This window comes from Astatotilapia calliptera, chromosome 13 (assembly GCF_964374335.1).
Source record: "Astatotilapia calliptera chromosome 13, fAstCal68.1, whole genome shotgun sequence".
NCBI classification, from domain to species: Eukaryota; Metazoa; Chordata; class Actinopteri; order Cichliformes; family Cichlidae; genus Astatotilapia; species Astatotilapia calliptera.
Window position 1 is genome coordinate 25769189 of NC_137434.1, and position 17818 is coordinate 25787006.

The following is a 17818-nucleotide window of genomic DNA, read 5'->3' on the forward strand; positions in this document are numbered from 1 at the left end:
AAAGAGAGTAAAGTCATGCTTGAATATGGCATGACTACATTTCAAAAAGAACAAAAAACGTTATAGTCAGTTCAGTTGTCGTGGTTTGTGATGCTGCAGCTGGCCCATCACGCCCTCACAATAAGAGTGCAACACTAAAAGTACAACCACTCCGGTGCTAGATGATTCATCTAAGCCTGGGTGATGGCAGCATTGAGGATCAGAACGCAAACACAATGAGATTTTTAAAAATAAAGAGACGCAGGACATCAGCAGGATCCCATCGGAAAAGATCAGGAGTCTGAAAAACGTGAAATTCTGGAAACAAACATCCATCCCTGATTGTTTTGCCAAGGAAATGTCACTTACTGTAGTCGAACTACAGAATGCCTGAGGATGTCCTTTTTCCTTCCCCAGTGGTATCTTTGTCATACATCCTGTCCTGTGTACCAGTTTGTATGTTGTTGGTGTGTGTGTTTGCGTGTTGGCGTATATTCCAGATCTGCTCATCCTTTTCTGCTCCTTGATCCAAAGCTACTGGGATCAGCTGAATATGCTATGACATATGGACACCTTCTGAGTAGATTCAGATGCTGTAATTGATCGATCAGGGGCAGGGGCCAATCAGATTGGAAAGAGTGTGCGTATGTGTGTCATCTTTTACCTCCATCTTGTTTGGTGTTCTCACATGCAGAGCCATTTACAAGTGCCTGAACGCATCCTCATTATCTCCTTGTGTATTTAAATTGAAAAATTTAAGAAACAACTCCCTGTATTGAATTAGACCCATTTTTTATGCTTAGTATTTTTACCTCTGTAAAAAAGAGCAAAAAATTATATTATATATATCAAGTGTATGTTGTACATTTTTATTTCTATTTTTTTTAAATAACTGTTTCTAACATGTACAATGGATGTAGTTCTTGCTTTTCAAGAAGGAACAGGAAGTACTTTGTAGATACTGAAGGGTGGCCAGGTTTGTGAGAAAAGTGAAATGTGTGTCTTACCTTCCGCCTCCAATAAAATGAGAGAAAACGATTTTTAAAAAAGAAGTCTACAGCTTTATTTTAGTCTTTCCTTGACGATCCCACAACAATCTTCTGTTGATATTGGAATGTAACCAGCTCATAACCAGTTGAGTCAAGTGTCCTATTGCAGTGCAGACTAACTCACCGATTGCAATATGCTGGCAGTCTGTCTACATTTATAAAAAAAAGATCGATCATTGACCGATCTGTCTGAGAGTGCTAACTCTGGGACAGACTCCAGTTGTTTCGAGACAGGCAAGCAAGCAACTGCACTCGCAATCAGAAGTGGTCCCCCAAAGGATAAGGATGTTGCACAGTCAACCTCTGAGCAACCAGATCTTCATGGAAACTACTTCTAAAACAGTCTCAGACAGCAAAATAATTCAGTCACTGGGCAGCCATTGATTTTTTCCTAGTGGCAAGGTGGTTGACGTCCTGTTTTTACTCATGAAACGATTAGCTATGAACAACTGAAACAGTTAGCTAATTACAATATACTGACTATACAAACTGTTATACTCAACCCATCAGTAAAAGTAGGAGATACGTTATTGTAACTGTAAGCACACATCAGTTATGCCATTACTGATAAGTTTGTAAAGCTGAAATAAAATTAAGTTATATATTTTTTTCATTTGTTCATACAGAAATCAGCAGTGTTAAAATCACCTGGAGGTTTAGAATTCAGTGGTATGCTTAAAAGTTTATCCATGTGGTTTTTACTTTGACATGTACCACCCACCTAGGAATCATTGCACATGAAGCACAGCCCCTCATTGCAACAGCCCTCCCCAATGGCCGTGGTCTCCCCAGTGTGCTCCAAAACAACAGTGACACTACAATGACCCTAAGTAGAGAGACGTGTCCCCTTAGCAGTTTTATCTCAACTTCAGGCAATCAAAAAAGTATGCTGAAGCAACTGTATCTTCAACTTTTAAATCCGTAACATCTCTGTTCAGTTTTAGACCTGATGCAGAAACAGGACGTGTTAACATGCTGCAAAGGTAACTGTTGAACAAAATATTTGTGGTAAGGAGAAAAAAGTTAAATCCTGCCTATCTTTGGGCATGGGACCACAGCCACCAATTCCAATAATAATACAAGAAATCTCCAAAGTCAGTAGGATTTATCCTCTGGTGAACCCTTCAAAAATAAGACCTGTATTTCTGTTTCTTTTTTGAGGTGGGTGGGGTTTGTGTAAAAAAACTGGCCTCAATTCCTGCTGCAGTGCAAGTCCAAGAAGATAGAGAAAGATTTAGAGAACAATGATTTATATTATTAGGTCCATCTTCCAGCATCTGAAAGAAGTTGCTTAAATGTAGATCAAATATACTGAAAAATTCAATATAGGGTTATATGAAGTCCCTAAACAGTTTTAAATCGTGGTAGAACTTAGTGAGGTAATAGCTAACAGAAGAAGTTTGATGTAAGGAACCTAACACACAAACATCGTTATAAATCACTTTTCATGAAAAGAGAAAGGGTGATTTCACGAGGAGACCCAGAGGATTCAAAAAAATGTCAAAGCCACAAGTTTTTCCCTATGACTTTGAAACTTCTAAAAAGTTTTGCAACATATTTGATGAAAGAAAGCACAAAGAAAAACTGAGGCTAGTACAGCCTGTCTTATTCTCCTCAACATGTCTTCCAGGGGAGCTGCCTCCCTCCACAGGAGGAACATGTGATAGCCATCGAGGACGTCGAGCTGTTTCACTCAGGATGTCTCTGGAAAAGCATGTGGGCGATAATGATGGAGCAAGTGAGGGGAGGGGGAGGGAAAGAGAAAAGAGAAGAGAAAGAAGGTCCCTGAGGGCTTTTGGGGGCCTGCTAAGCAGCTCAACGGCTGCAAACAGCATCGCCGTCCACATGTGCAAGCATTTAAGATATCTGCTCGTGTAATGGGGTCAGCATGGCCCCTCTCTGGGTGCATGAGCACCGGCGCTCACTTCCCAGTGCAGTTTACAGGAATGGGTGGCCGTGGTCCCATGCCCAAAAATAGGCAGGATTTAACGTTTTTCCTTCCTTACCACAAAGATTTCGTTCAACCGTTAACTCGGGGAGTATTACCTTTGTAGCATTTTAACCTGTTCTGTTTTTGCATCAGGTCGAAAACTGCTTGATTCACTCAAACTGAACAGAGACGTTACAGATGTAAAGTTCGAAGAGATAGTTGCTTCAGCATACTTTTTTGATTGCCTGAACATGAGATAAAGGCTGCTGAGAGGAAATGTCTCTCTACTCCCACCCTGTGGATAATGCTTTGAAGAGAGAGTTTAGAGAGAATGTTTGGGCAGCAAAACTATAGGAAAACAAGTATTAAAGAAGAATTTTTTTATTAGTCTTAAATTGCTAAACAACGTTTATTCAGAAGCTGTTTGGGGGACCTTGAGTGCACCATTTAAAATGTGTAAAGTTCATGTTTTCATGTGGCGGATTTTTAACTCATTTCATAGCGAATACATATTCTGAAGTGACAGAAAATAAATTTAAAAAAAAAAAAAAAAAAACCCACAATGAAATGCTCCACTACTTTTGCAAACATCCTTACGTGATGCCCTTTGTGCTCTGATGGGGAGGAAATTTCAAACGGTGCTCCTGAGGTAATAGTTCAGGGTTAAGAGGGAAGTGGCAAGAGTCGAGGGATTAAAATGGAACAAGGCCGGAAGAGTCTGGGTGCGATCTTTATTTCAGGCATGGAAAGAGAGCCTCTTCCTCTGGTGGCGCCAGTCCTCTGCCGCTGTTCCATTTCCTCTTCCTCCTTCGGGTCTGTGAGCAGAGGTCTCGTCCTCTTCTGTGGATGAGCCTCGGCCACCTACACCCTTCTCCTGTCATTGTACTTAATCAACCCATTTAATCTGCCCCCTACTCGCAAATATAGACTTCAAAAGATAAATATTTACAAATCAATGGTCAGGATTTCTTATTCCGAGCCATAAATTTGTGAAACAGAAGCTTCATGTGCCAAAAAAAGAAAAAAAGAAGGAACCTGTCACACAAACATCCTTATAAATCACTTTTCTTTATTTAAATCAGCGTTAGGCAGTTATGCTATGAACAACACAGGAAAGTAAAAACAAAAAACTGTGACAAAAAGAAAGACATTAAAACATGAGATCCAGTTAACATTAACTGCACTTGGCACTGGATAGACGTTCATGGAAAGAGGAGAAAAAAAATATACACATTTATCGTAATCAAAATAGAAGTGCCTCCAGTAATCATTAAGTCGACCGTTGGGAATGAAAGTCTGGAGAACTTAAATAAGCCGTATAATATACTGTTTTAATTTCCCAGCTTTGCGATGCTCCAGGTGTCCAAATTTAAACAGATCTCATCCTAAAACCTGCCACTGCCTCCGTGCTTTGGTGGATCTGGAGGAACACGATGAGTGAGGTACTATAGCGTCGATACAGTTTGAAATATTGCTATAACTGCTCACACCCATTCGTTCAACTTCTGATTTATAACCAGAGAGGAGGCAGAGGCCAAGCTGTCTGACGAGGAAAAAAAAAATACTAACCCTCCCCACACCCCATCACTGTGTCACCACCAACGAACCCCTAAAGTACCGTCACACACTCGATGTCAAGCTCAGGGGCTTTTAGTTTGTGTATTTGTCCCTTTATAAATCAACCATTAATTCTTCATAAAATAAGAAAACAAAACACATGGAGGACCTTCTGTTACTACAATACACTCCATTTACAATGGTAGCAGTGCACAGCAACAAAAGTCAATGAAAAAGAAAAGAGTCAAATTTAAAGATGGAAATCAAACTCATACATCCAACAAAAAAGGAAAAAAAGCAAAAACAAAGTAATCCCTCTCCCAGAAAAGAAAAGTCATGATATCATTTATAAAAACCGACATAAAAATGTGATCAGTTCTTGCTCACCCGGAAAAGATGCTCAAAGCGGCCCGTGGCTGTTTGTGGTGGACCCTGATTGTGACGTTACAGACGCTTACGAGTTGCTTAGAAACTTTGCATCATTTTATCTCCTCTACAGGTTTAACAAGGGAGGAAACTAAGCTTTCTGCTGAGGCTGGTCGGTTTACCCGACAAGTGTTAATTCACAACAAGCCTAATCTGCAGGTAAATATGCTGCATTGACAGCTCTTAACCTTCTCCCACCAGCACTCAGCAAGAATCAGTGGAAATCTGCAAAGATGGAATTGGTTTCTTGGGGCTTGCGAGGAAAAGTGTGAACCAATCCCAAACCAGGAGAGAAGAGAGAGAGGCAGAGAGGCAGAGTGGAGAGAGAGAGGAGAGAGCGGGAAGGTGATGGCTGGATTCCCTGCGGTGTTTGAAGGGAATCAACGGCCGAAACAGAGAGGAACAGGGATAAATAGATATATACTCTGCGATGTGGGCAAGGGGTGGAAATGTGTGTGCATGTCGTGTATGTGTGTGTTTGTGTGTATATTCATGTGTGTGTGTGTGTGTGTGTGTCGTGTGGGTGTTCTGTCCGTCCAGTGCTTTATCTGACGGTCACTCCAAGTTTTTCCAGCACACGGACTCCTTTCTCCTGGTACTCCTCCCGGGTCAGCCAGAAGTTGTCCTTGTCCTTCATGATGTCGGCCAGCACGGCTCCACCCAGGAACACCATGTGCTTTCGCCTGGGAGGATCCTCAATCCGGATCTTAAATTTCTACAGGAAAAGAAACACAGAGGAGAATGATGAGTTGCCAATACTGCTCAAAGTTCCCAAAAGTCTACATGTTTTTCTAATCAATGTCAAGGAGATTTATATCAAAATTCGAGTGGTCTAAATCAGATAGAAACTAACTTGATACAAGCTTAAGATCAGAAGATAATTAAGATAATTAGGTATAATTATGATAATACTTTTTACTTAACTATCAGTTCTTCCTATGAATTCATGGCTACCCAACTCTTGACACAATGAGCTCCTTGGCTTCAGATGGCGTGAGCTCTCTTAATAAAAATAGTTTAACCACAGTCCGCTGTCGAAGCAGCCTCATGTTAAGTTTATACACATACACCGCCTCCAGACAGCCGGCAAGGCAAGCAAGCAAAAAAAAGAAAAAAAAAGAAAGAAAGAACGAAAAGAAAAGAAATACAAGCATTTTTTGCTGATTTCCACAGTTGTCCACTTTTTAACATTGAGAAAGAACAACTGGAGTTGAGCTACTGAAAATATTTCATGTGGTTCAGACAACAGGAGCTGCTTAAGTTAGAGACTACAGGAGGCAGGACACACGATGTCCTCTTGCTAGCATTAAATGCACTTAAATATTAGTTGAGCTTTTTGCACACTGGCGTGATCTGATATCTGACAGGGCCTCTGTACTGGACAACTGGCAGGATAAGGACCAGCTAATACATGACCAGCATGGTGGTGGATAACTGCACTCTCACATGCACCTCGGCCAGAAAAGTGTTAAACAGGCCAAGACTTTCCTCAAGACCTAGCGGGATTTTTTCAAATAAATAAAAAATAAAAAATAAAAAATAAAACAAACACCAAATGTTTGAAGGAGCTTCTATCGAAAACATGCTGAATTCAATTTTTTACAGTCTAAACCAACAGCAAACTTGAGAACTGCGCCATAGTAGGATTGGACAGCTTGGTTTAGCCAGGTGTAACTAACATGTTTTTTTTGTGACATTTAAAATATAAAACACATTTAAGTGTGTTTAAACCTTCCGAGGAGCTTCCGCTTGCAAAAAACCACAAGAATAAATTGAAAATTGGAAAATCAACCCGTGTTCACTCGCAAGTTTACTGTTAACAAATAACAGTAACGTGAATTTGAAGCGCTAGCTTGCAGGGCACCTCTGTAGTCCATCACATACATACATGTGATTAATAACTGAGGTCGATTTTTTTTTTTTAAATGAGCAAAAACTGTTATGACCTATGAGACATTAGGAAACATTTGGAGCCAGTATGTGACCAGTCAAATTTACAGTGCCTGTAACTGGGAGGCTCTTCATTTAAAGGCTCTTGACAGGTGACTGCATGAGGCCTCTGTCTATCACAGGCTAATGTGGGTATTAACAGAACACGACAGTGAGGTTCAGGAACTGAAAATCCCATTTATATTCTCCATAGGGATTTGATTATGAGCCATAATGTTATAATCATCTAAAGTAGATTTACTATGAGCTACACTGTGAAATGATGGTTTCTACTCCTGCACCAACCACAAATCTACAACATATCAACCTTGTTTTAACAAAAATAAAGAAGTAGTGAATAACTGAAACGGCAACATCTATGACTGAAGGAGGTCACTGTTGTCATGGAAATGTTAGTGTGAAACTGTAGAAAGACATTAAACAACACCATTATTAATTATAGAAACATTTTACTACCTTGTTCGTGTTTTTACATTTCTTATTTGGTATATGGATTAAAGAATTCAAAACAAGGCTACATGGCTACAGAGAGAGCACAAACAAAGAATAACCTGGAGACTGTACACCACTACAACACGTAGACTTTTACTGCAGCTAAAACACACAGCTGCCACAAGAAGCTGACTGGTCCGACCAACAAATGCTAAGCTTTTAGTCTAATAAAATGGATCCTGTTATCTGCATTTGTCTCAGGAGTTTTCCAGCTCCTGAGGGAAATATAGGAAGAAAGCTGCCTGCATGGAATCGATGCGACTGAGAGCTCAGAGACAGACGCGAAAACAATAAACTTTCTATCATAAGACCAAAACAATCAGGTGACAGGCAGTAAAATGCTGCTTTAAGACCCAGCAGGAATCACAGCGTGAGCTGATAACTCTGTGGTTTTATCACGACAACTGAGACCTTGCAAATTACAGAGTCATCTGATCAATTGATAATCAAAAACACAGACCAATGCTGCTTTAAAGCGACCTCATGACAGCTGTGGTCAGATTCACAGGCAGTCCAATTTGTGTTTTCAGCACAGAAAAATGATAACACAAACATCTCCTTCAGCACAATCTACTTCTGTGTGGCATGTTTAAACACTCATATTTTCACCAAATAGGGCAAAGGATGCTGCTTCTGTTTGTTGCTCACGTGACTGGCTGTCTAAACGTACTAACAAACTTGTAAAGGTGCAAGCTACACAAGGAGGTGGTGTATTTGCCATATTCTAGCAGGAAAACAAGTGCTAGCAAGACTGACTGTGGTTTAGTTAACGCTAGAGTTAAAACTGACATTCAACAAAGCAGTTTCTTTCTAGCAAAAACTCATCAGCATCTTTTTAGTTCTGAAGAGTTTTCATAAAGGGAAAAAAAACCTATCATTGGATTCCCACACTAACTTTGCAGACTTCAATTCCAAAAAAAAAAAAAAAAAAAAAAAAAAAAATGAGACAATCTGGGAAAATTGGGGTCGATTGCAGTTGCAGGCAGAAAAGTAAAGCACATAATGATGTGTTCTTTAAACCTATGAGTCATCTGCTGAGCTTTGTTTATAAAATACTTCTGTTTAAAATCATCTGTGTCTTTGGGATACCGACATGAAAAGGTAGAAATATTTTACCAAAACAAATATTTGTCACTATGAAGTTAACTGCACGCTTGTTTAAATTAAAGGAGTGTCTGGCCTCTGGCACTACCTTGTGGTAGTTTGTCTACACTGCACTAAAAAATTCATAAAGCCAGTCTTGTGCTTGAAACGGGCAAGGTTCAGACATGATAGCTGCATGCGGTTTAAGTTCAAGGTGTGTGAAAACACAGCGAGATGTCATTTACATCCTTGAGAAACATGTTCCCTGTGCTTCATTCTGGCACTTCAATGCTCTCTAACATGTGGGAAAAGCCGTACTGAAGATCTTTAACAAAATGTGAGAATCAGGGGAAATGTTTTACTTCAAACCAGAGGCCAGATGCAGACTTCTATGTTCCTTTCTATAACTAGAGCACTCTTTAAAAATCACACTGGATAGATCTAATGAGCTAAAATCAATGTCCCAGTTTTTCAAAGTGACAATCATACTGTGAATCATATTTGAGCAGTTTTTGCTCACAGTCAGTACTACATGTCACTTTATAGGAGAGGGCTGGTTTCTCACCGAAAGCTTGTCCACATCTCCCTTGAGCACACGCTCCAGGTACAGCTGCTTGAGCTCCCTCTCCAGCCGAGATGGCAGGCCGGGGTACATGGTAGATCCGCCTGAGAGAACGATGTGTTTGTAGAACTCAGGCCTGATGACAGGAAGGCAGAAAAGGGTGAAAGCAGGAAAAGGCACATTTTCTCATTTTAAGTCAGCAAATGCTGGAAAATGTACTTTCCAAACAGATCTTCAGTGACTTCAAGAGAGTAAAAATAAATTATTGAACTTAAGCAGCAAAGGATCAGTCATACTTAGTTGACTTGCAAGTGTTTACATTTTTTCCCCTTGTTCCATTCTTTTAAAGACTCATGATCAATTTTCAAACTTTCCATACTGAACTCTAGACTTCACAAAATATTTAGTTTTAAGTCTAAAAGCCTCCATTGCTTAAGGGAAAGCTGTGATCAGCTGACATTGCCATTTGACATCCATCTATCTATTGCTTGCCAAAACGTCTGCCTCTGCTGAAACTTCCTAATGCTGTGGAAACACTGAGTCACCCTCAGGAAAGCTTTTTATTGATAGTGGAGTATACATGTGCCCTTTTGTTGGCCTCACCTGGTGTCTATGTCAGCTGCTTGGATGGTGTTGAAGAGTAGCTCGGCCACTCCAACGCCCTCCACGTTGATGAGGTGGGGCTGGAACAGAGCCTCAGGGGCCTCAAACCGCTCTCCTCCCACCTTGATCACACGGCCATCTGGCAGCTGGAGTTGTGTGGGAGGATGAGAAAAAAAAAAAAGCAAAGGGGGGGAGAAAAAAAAAAAACATGACACTAATGAAGAGGTAAGATTTAATGTACAAGAGTGCCCAAGGGTGTGAAACTCTACAGTGAGAATCATGATTTAAACTGAAAGGAAGGTTTAACTTCTCAAAAGAAAAGAAAATCCTACCAGACTGGTGACACTGTACAGCAAGTTAGAGCACGGAGAGTGCTGGCCTCAAACTGACTATAGTGAATGCATGTGACTATAAAAAGGCTTCATTCAGCCAAGGGCAGTGGGAGGAAACAGAGCCTAGCCACTGCCGCAAAGTGGCTGCACAGGAAATGATGTAACGCGCAATTCAGGACCTTTCGGCCACAGGTACATTGCCCTCCTTGTTTCGGCACACAAAACCATACTTACACATACATGTTCACGCACCTATTCACCTACACGCACACAGTCGCCTACACTAACCCAAACACACATGGTCAGAGCGCACTGAGACACAACATGTGCTCGGAAAGGCGTGCAGTAACACAGACACCAGGACTAACGTTTGGATTCTGTGGTTCTCTCTGCAGGGAAATGGACCTCGGAAAGAAAAGCAAGCCTGACGGAGGAGCACTGCACCCCCATATGTCTGAGTCTCAGAGAAAACTGTTAGTCAGTAGCATGGTCCTGTACCAAAGCTGCCAACTGCACCAACAGTGGGCATGTGGTAGTCTACTTAGCTCAGTGCTGAAACAGATTTAGTTACCCCATTAGTTTTGATTATTTCAAAATACTGCCACTTTTGAATAACAAATCCTTTGGGAGGGATTCTGTCTGCACCGGTGCTATTTTAGGCAGAAATATGAAACTTGTGCACATGTGGAGTGCGTAAAAAGAACTAATTTTAAAGGAAAAAAGTAAACAAAACAAAAAAAACAAAAAAAACGTGCAACCCCTCAGGGCTGGAAATTTGCTGACTTGTAAAAACATTCAACCTAAATAAAATAGATGTTTAACATGCCAAAAATATACATTTCAGAATTTCAATCGGTTTTTGCACATTGGTACCTGTGATGGGTAGGGCTGCTTGGTTACCGTGACAATTATTTAATAAATATAATACTCAAGGTTTGGAAAAATTATGGATTTAAACTTGTTTTTTGATGAAAAAAAAAAATTACAATTTTTTTTAATATTTAGTTTTTATTTAAAGCTTCTTTTGACTGCTCCCTTATTCACAAGGTGTCATGACAGGATATATCTGCATATTTGATTTGGCACAGACTTTTACCCCGGACACCCTCCCAGCAATTTTTGCCTCTTCTGAGTCTTGAACTGGAGACCTTTTGTGCGTTAGACAAATGTGTTAACCACTACAAAACAGAACCAGATTTTATTCATTTGTTTATTATCATCATTGCAATTTGTAATTTTAGTGTTTGTTTTCACGGGTTGTGTGTTTTTGGGAGTGGAGTCGAAGTCTTGTTGTTTAAATTTGCTGGATAAATGAAAGTGATATGACTCACTGAGAGCCAAAATTGGAATAAAAATTTAAAAAGATTCAATGCACAGAGCTGCTGACTCGTATACTTGAGTTAATGACTATTAATGTATGTAGATTTTTGTTATTGTTATTTTACTGCATTTTTGTTATATAAAGCTCGGCTTCTTGAGTGACTAATGCACACAATGCCCATGTGAGGGCACCAATCATTTTTAACGCCCTTTTTATGCAAGCTGCAGTGTTTTGATAACACTTTCCAAAACGGCACACCCTAAAATCTTTTATTGGCGTTCATAAGGCAACTGTACCGACCAGCTTGGGATTAACATCAAACATGTGGATCAGTTCTCTCACAATGTCACACCAAATGTAACTGCATTTGTCAGTGACTTATTACTGTTAAGAATAAACATGCGAGTGTCTACCGTGTATGATTCCACCAGCACGGTGGTCTCGAGCGCCAACTTCTGCTCCTGTTCGATGTTGTAGCCTACATAGCACAGCTTCTCCTTCATCATGCGCACCGTCTCAAAGTCTGCAGAGTGGTTGAAGGCATAACCCCTCAACAGTAACAACTGCACATGGAGAATGAGAAAGAGGTCAGGGAATAGGGAAGGAAAAGCAGAATAAAATGAGACTCTTTGGCTCACTTAATGTAATCTCCTAATATATCAAGTTGCACTGGAGGAGCTTTTCTAAATTAAGATCTTCCCATTAAGTTGCAAACAAAGAATCTGATGACATATGCAAGACTTCACACACAAAAAAGACTAAACTGTGACATATTTTTATACGCTGCAAAACATATTCAAACTTGTGCATTCAGCAGCACATTTTGGAAGTCGGATGTTAGAATGGAGTTCTCACAGAACCTGCTATTTAAAGATTAATCTAAGAATATTTTGCCAAATCTCCACCTCACGTAGAAACACTTTGATGACATTATTCAAACTGGATACCTTGATGAGGTAGCGGGTGATGTCCCTGCCTGCGATGTCCAGACGTCTTGTCAGGTGGGGCAGACTGAAGCCCTCATACACAGGACAAATGTGCGTGACACCATCACCTGAGTCCACCACCACACCAGTGAGAAGGCCTGAAACACAAACACACTCTACAGTTAATAACCTGCAATTCTATCAAGCAAGGAGAATTTTATCCAGAGTGTGCTTGCAGCTGCTGATTACTGCTGGCTGGGTAAACACACACACACACACAAAAACTGCTGCAATAACACAGCTAATGTAACAGTTACCTACTTATAACTGCTACTGAGCAGTTATAAGTAGGTAATTGCTTATTAAAAAAAAAAAAATCTGATAAAAATAGTAGAATACTAGACAGACCTCACGCAAAGCTGTGTTTGCACAACATATCAGCTGATGTCAGAAGTACTGATAAATGTTTTGGCACAAATATGATTGTGTTAGTCTGTAAGAACAAACATTTTGACCAAGAAGTGTTTGTGTGGTAGCTAAATACTGCTACACAAAAACTTCCACAACTAACTTTAACAGCGGTCTTGTTTCTAAGTTTAATGACGTAAATAGTAATCAAGAAAATAGTACAATACGTTTTATAACTGTCCGCTTGAAGGGCCTATAATTGCACTTTAGGGCTAAAATTAATTTCTAGATGAGGCAGTTTAAGGAAGCAGAAGAACAAGTCTAAAATGTCTGTGACATGAAAGCTGTGTTATGCAACAGAAAAAGGTTAGTGTCCGTTTTGACTAAACATGTATGTAAAGTCCTCTACCTTGGGCATACAGTGTCAGCACAGCCTGAATAGCAATGTAGACTCCTGCAAACTGGTAGGTCTCAAACATCACCTGTGGTAGAGGACAGGAAGTACAACTGTTGAGAAACTTGACACACTACAGCAGGCAACGTGGGTGCAAAATTATTTCTGTAGCGTAATGCAGAAGTAGCACACAATGAAGTCATTTCACGGAGGATTAACCAAACTGCAACTTCTGCTATGCTTTAAAAATCAATTTCCCCCCGAAAGACTGCAAGATGCTGCCTCTGATAATGACAATTTTAATGTTACCTCGATGATTTTCTCACGGTTCTTAGTGGGGTTCATGGGGGGCTCGGTCAGCAGAATCTTGCAGTTGCGGGAGTCGATGTTGAGCTTCTCTGGGCCAAAGGTGTAGTCCCACAAGTGCTTCATGTCATCCCAGTTCCTGACAATGCCGTTCTCCATTGGATAATTGACCTCGAGCATGGAGCGCAGCTCACTAGCCTCATCCCCCACCATCAGGTCCTGCAGGAAATTTAACAGAGATAAATATTTAAAAATAGTGCAGCAGAGCCCTCAGGATTGTGGAGCCCACTGTGGAACAATCAGAGTCACTGAGCAAAAGGATGAGTATATAGCCTCGGTCTGGAAATTAAACTCAGTCATCTCATTTGCCTACTTGCCACCTGAAAACTTCTGTCATGTGACAACAAAAGCATTCATGTAGCACTTTGAGTTAAAACGCAATTACCCACCATGCACAACAAGGCATCATTTTCCATGCATATACACCTGGAAACACTTTCCTTTAGCTACAGTACACCACTCGTTTAAGCCACATTCAACTATCTGCATGCAAGGCACCCCGGCAAAATGTAAACAACTGTTGGGTTAGAGCTCAGTGTTAGCCACACAGTCAAGCATCTCACGTTCCACTTGGAGACATCAAAAGCCTACTGAAGGCAGCCATTTTATGGGTTCATCCTGTGCTCTTTGGCATTAATGAGTACCAGTCACAGGCATCGCCTCCATGTGGTGTCATTAAAGAAAAAAGAAAGAAAGAAGGGGGGGAAAAAGGAAAGAAAAACAGATGTGTTTCCATCTCCACCACAGCTGTCTGCCATGCATCCTCAAGTATGGGCACTTCCTCTATACTTAGAATAAAGAATAATTATTTTTCATATTGGACATTAATCAATTAAAATATGCTGACTGCTTCAAAATGGCTGGGAAAATAGATACATATGATACATACAGATACAGAAAAATCTGATCTTTGGCACACATTGCTCTGGGTGACATTTTAAGTTGTTTTCAACTGAAAAGTGCTTCAGGATTGGTGGGAGGGTAGCTGTCAGGATGCAGCAGGAGATCAGAGACTTTGACAGTGGAACCGGTCCAAAATCTCTTTTAGCACTCCATCGATAACAGCTGGCCTATGATTCACTGCAGCTATTTCTGCTAACACTCTCAGCCTGGAGAAAAAAAAAACTGCTGTGGATTGGCCTTACCAGCCAGCAATACCCAGCTTAGGACCCAAAATCAAAAGGTAATGAGGATGTACAAAAATGGGATCAGAATGAGTGATGAAAAAATAAATTCATGAAACACACTGGACAAAACAAAAGAAAAACTCAATCAAACAAGAGGCTTAATTTTTAATTTCATTATATGACTCAGCTCTCTATAGCAAGCAAGAATCAGAAGCACACACCAACCTAAACTTACCATTTTCTGGACATTCTACTTCACCAGGAGAGGAACAAAACATGGAGGAAGAGGAGGCAGATATATATATAAAAAAAATGAACAAACAAAAGTGGAAAGGACAAGGAGAAAGGTAGAGATAGGCACCATGCCAAAATAATGTGAAGCTGTCAAGACATTTACACCGCTGCTGTCTTGCCTGCTAAAATAAAAGGACCTGCTAGTTTTGATGTGGGCTGGTGTTCAAAGCATTTTTCAGAGATTCATTAGGGTGCCAACTCTTACAACAGTCTATCTTGACTGTCTATTACTTTGACACTGTGCTTATATAAGAGACTGACTTTATTCTGTAATGTATATTTCACATCTTGATTTTTTTTCTCTCCTGTTTTCAACTTATATTTTTGTCCGATGACCCATTTCCTTGAGGGGGAAAAAATGCATAAGCAGGAACAGTCTGTACCTTGATCTCAATGTTTCCCACTTTGGCTGTAGAGCGAATGATGGGTCTCCCAACAAGTGCAGGGAAGATGTGCTCTGGGAAGTTGGAGCCTGCATAGCCGCACTTGACAAACTACAATAGAGAGACAAAAAGGAAAGAAAACCAGAGCACAGAGGAAGTGATTAGAAAATACTGATAAGATCAATTCTAGAACAGAGCTTGAAAACATTACTATCATCCTATTGATAACAAAGACCCCAATTACCATTCAGAATGAGCATGTTTGATGACGATGCACGTTTCATGTACTGCATGTCTAAATGTGGTCAGTTCCTGCATTAATTAACTAAAAAAAAAACTAATTTAACTAAAACTAATTTCCTTTTTAATGCAAAAAACAAACAAAGATATTTAACATTAATATTCTGCATCTGTGATTTTCACATTTATACAATGAAAACCCCTCTGTGTTATTACCAACAAATAAAATATTATTAGAACCATTTGTAAAAATCAATTTTGTGAGAGCTACAAAGACTATCATTTACACCAAATGGAGATATAGACAATTTGCTGTTCTTTGCGCTCAGCTAGAATAGTTGCACGAGCTCAGATAACCAAAGACCAGGAAAAGATAGCATCAGGGGTGCACTGGTGTACGATTACCTCTAAAATATCAGCCGCAAATACCGTTACAGGAAGTTGTTTTAGCTCTAATTAAAATATTTGGCTGTTTTCTGATTCTACACACCTTTTTTTGCACCAGTTTAATTTGCTTTGAACCAAGTATAAAAACATTTTTTGCATCAATACACAGCACAAAATGTAACCAAGTAACAAGGGATGCAGACTGCAAACATGCAATTTGGAAACCGTTATGGTAAAATTCATTGAAAGACTATCAAGAGTAAACTAAACAATAAACAGTCTAAACTTTTTTCTGCATGGGAAAAAGAAAAGAAAACGCATTTGCATTGGACTGTGAAAAAGCATGCAACAACGCTCTTAACAAATCTGCTCGTGACATATACGGCTGTGGTTCAGACTCGTCTCACTTCCTCTTGACTTCTCAGTTCAACTCTGACACAGGGCTGTTTTTTCCCTCTGTTTCACAGAAAGCTCTTGAAAGACTCACAACTCAAAAGAGCCTTATTAGTCAGTAACATGCTGAGCCAACATCCTCTTTGACTGCTGACGTTTAGACAAGGAAGCCTGCACACCCCAAAAGAAACAGTGCTACCTGTGTGTGTGCAAGAAGCAATTTAGAAGCATAAACAAAGCTCAGTAAAGTTTATATTAAATGCTTGATGGCGCACAAGCTGAGTATTTTATTAAGAGCGAGTACAGCTATAAGGAAATACAGCAGTATATCATTCATGTTGATAATTACTATTGGGGACGAAAAGACCACAAAAATGTATCTGATGTAGTGCAAATATGAGCAGCTTTTTGGATGGTGGTTACTTTCCTTTGTGGTGGGGGCTCTTTCGCAATGTTTCATTTTACACACCCATAACTTCCGAGTGTTTAGCCCCCAATTTTAATCAATAAGTACATGTAAACACACAGCCGACGTGCAGATCCAAAGATACGTGCAGAAATACACCTGCTGAGGTCTTTCCGGACTCCTTACTAATGGATGCTTGGGTTAAATTTTTAATGAGCGAAGTTAGTGTAAGCTGCGGAATGAGAAAACGTAAAGGTGGTTCCTCAATTCACCTGACACGGCCTAGCTAGCATTACACCTAGCCGACACTGAGTGAAAAAACATGTAGCTCCGGTCCTTGGAAAGCAAACCCCGACTACAGCATGGAAAGAATGAATCTGCAAATTCCGTGTGGTTTGCCGAACAAATCGCTGAAATGACTGACGTAGCTGCCAGACAGCAGAAACCAGACAGCCAGCTGTTAAAAGCTAACTAGAAAGGCTAGCTCGGTTAGCTTACTAACCGGTGGTTGCACCTAGGACGTTAACTATTAATTAAGGGAGTTATGCAGGAGGGAGCAATACAACTAGAGATTTTAATTAAATTTTATCCGTGCATTTCCATCCAATCCGCGGGCCGTTTCCGCATCAGGACTGGATGAATGAAAATTAGCAGGCTAACTGGCTAGCTACACACCCAGTTAACGCTAGCTAGCTTGGACGGTGACAGACCCACTTCCTGTTTCAGCAAATCAGTCGACATAACGGCTCCTTTTAGAGCAAGACTCGAGCTGGTAACACGCCGAGCTAAAACGGTAAGCTTACCCCGGTCCCATTGTCGCAGACCACCACTTTCCTTCCCTGGCTGTCCATTATGTAAAAGCCCAGTTGCTGCTGAACCTCCCTCAACTTTCTTCGGCAAAGCCGGAAGGAAGACACACCAACCCGGCCGAAAGGAGGAAGGGAAGGGTGCTCATCCGGTGTGTTCAAATGACATACATTCTCTTCTTCATCTTTGAATTCGTCCCATAAAACCCGTTTTATTTATTTATTTCAACTTTTATTTTATTTTTTTTAATTTCATATCATCAACCTACATACAGTTAAAGAAGGAAGGAAAAACACAATCACACAAATAATTACTGTGTCACAAACCATCTACATATTGTGCACGCATGAAGTTGTGGTTAGAAGTTTACGTACTGCATAGCATACTTCTTTAATGACTTTAA

At 40.2% G+C, this 17818-nt stretch overlaps 1 protein-coding gene across 1 annotated transcript; it reads right to left on the reverse strand.

Moving 5' to 3' along the window:
• Positions 1-4007: 4007 nt before the first annotated feature.
• On the reverse strand, positions 4008-17545 carry actr2b (actin related protein 2b). The gene is made up of 9 exons (XM_026189427.2): positions 17412-17545; positions 15183-15293; positions 13322-13537; positions 13028-13100; positions 12232-12368; positions 11698-11847; positions 9632-9777; positions 9032-9164; positions 4008-5656 (listed from the first exon to the last, which is right to left on the reverse strand). Exons 1-9 carry the CDS (start codon positions 17457-17459, stop codon positions 5486-5488), a joined length of 1185 nt encoding a protein of 394 aa, XP_026045212.1. The 5' UTR covers positions 17460-17545; the 3' UTR covers positions 4008-5485.
• Positions 17546-17818: the final 273 nt, after the last annotated feature.

Coding starts and splice junctions, on each gene's coding strand:
- actr2b (XM_026189427.2), bottom strand. CDS start 17,459: ATGGACAGCCAGGGAAGGAAAGTGGTGGTCTGCGACAATGGGACCGGG. Junction 15,294..17,411: donor TCTGCGACAATGGGACCGGG/GTAAGCTTACCG, acceptor TCTCTATTGTAG/TTTGTCAAGTGCGGCTATGC. Junction 12,369..13,027: donor GCTGACACTGTATGCCCAAG/GTAGAGGACTTT, acceptor TTTGTGTTTCAG/GCCTTCTCACTGGTGTGGTG.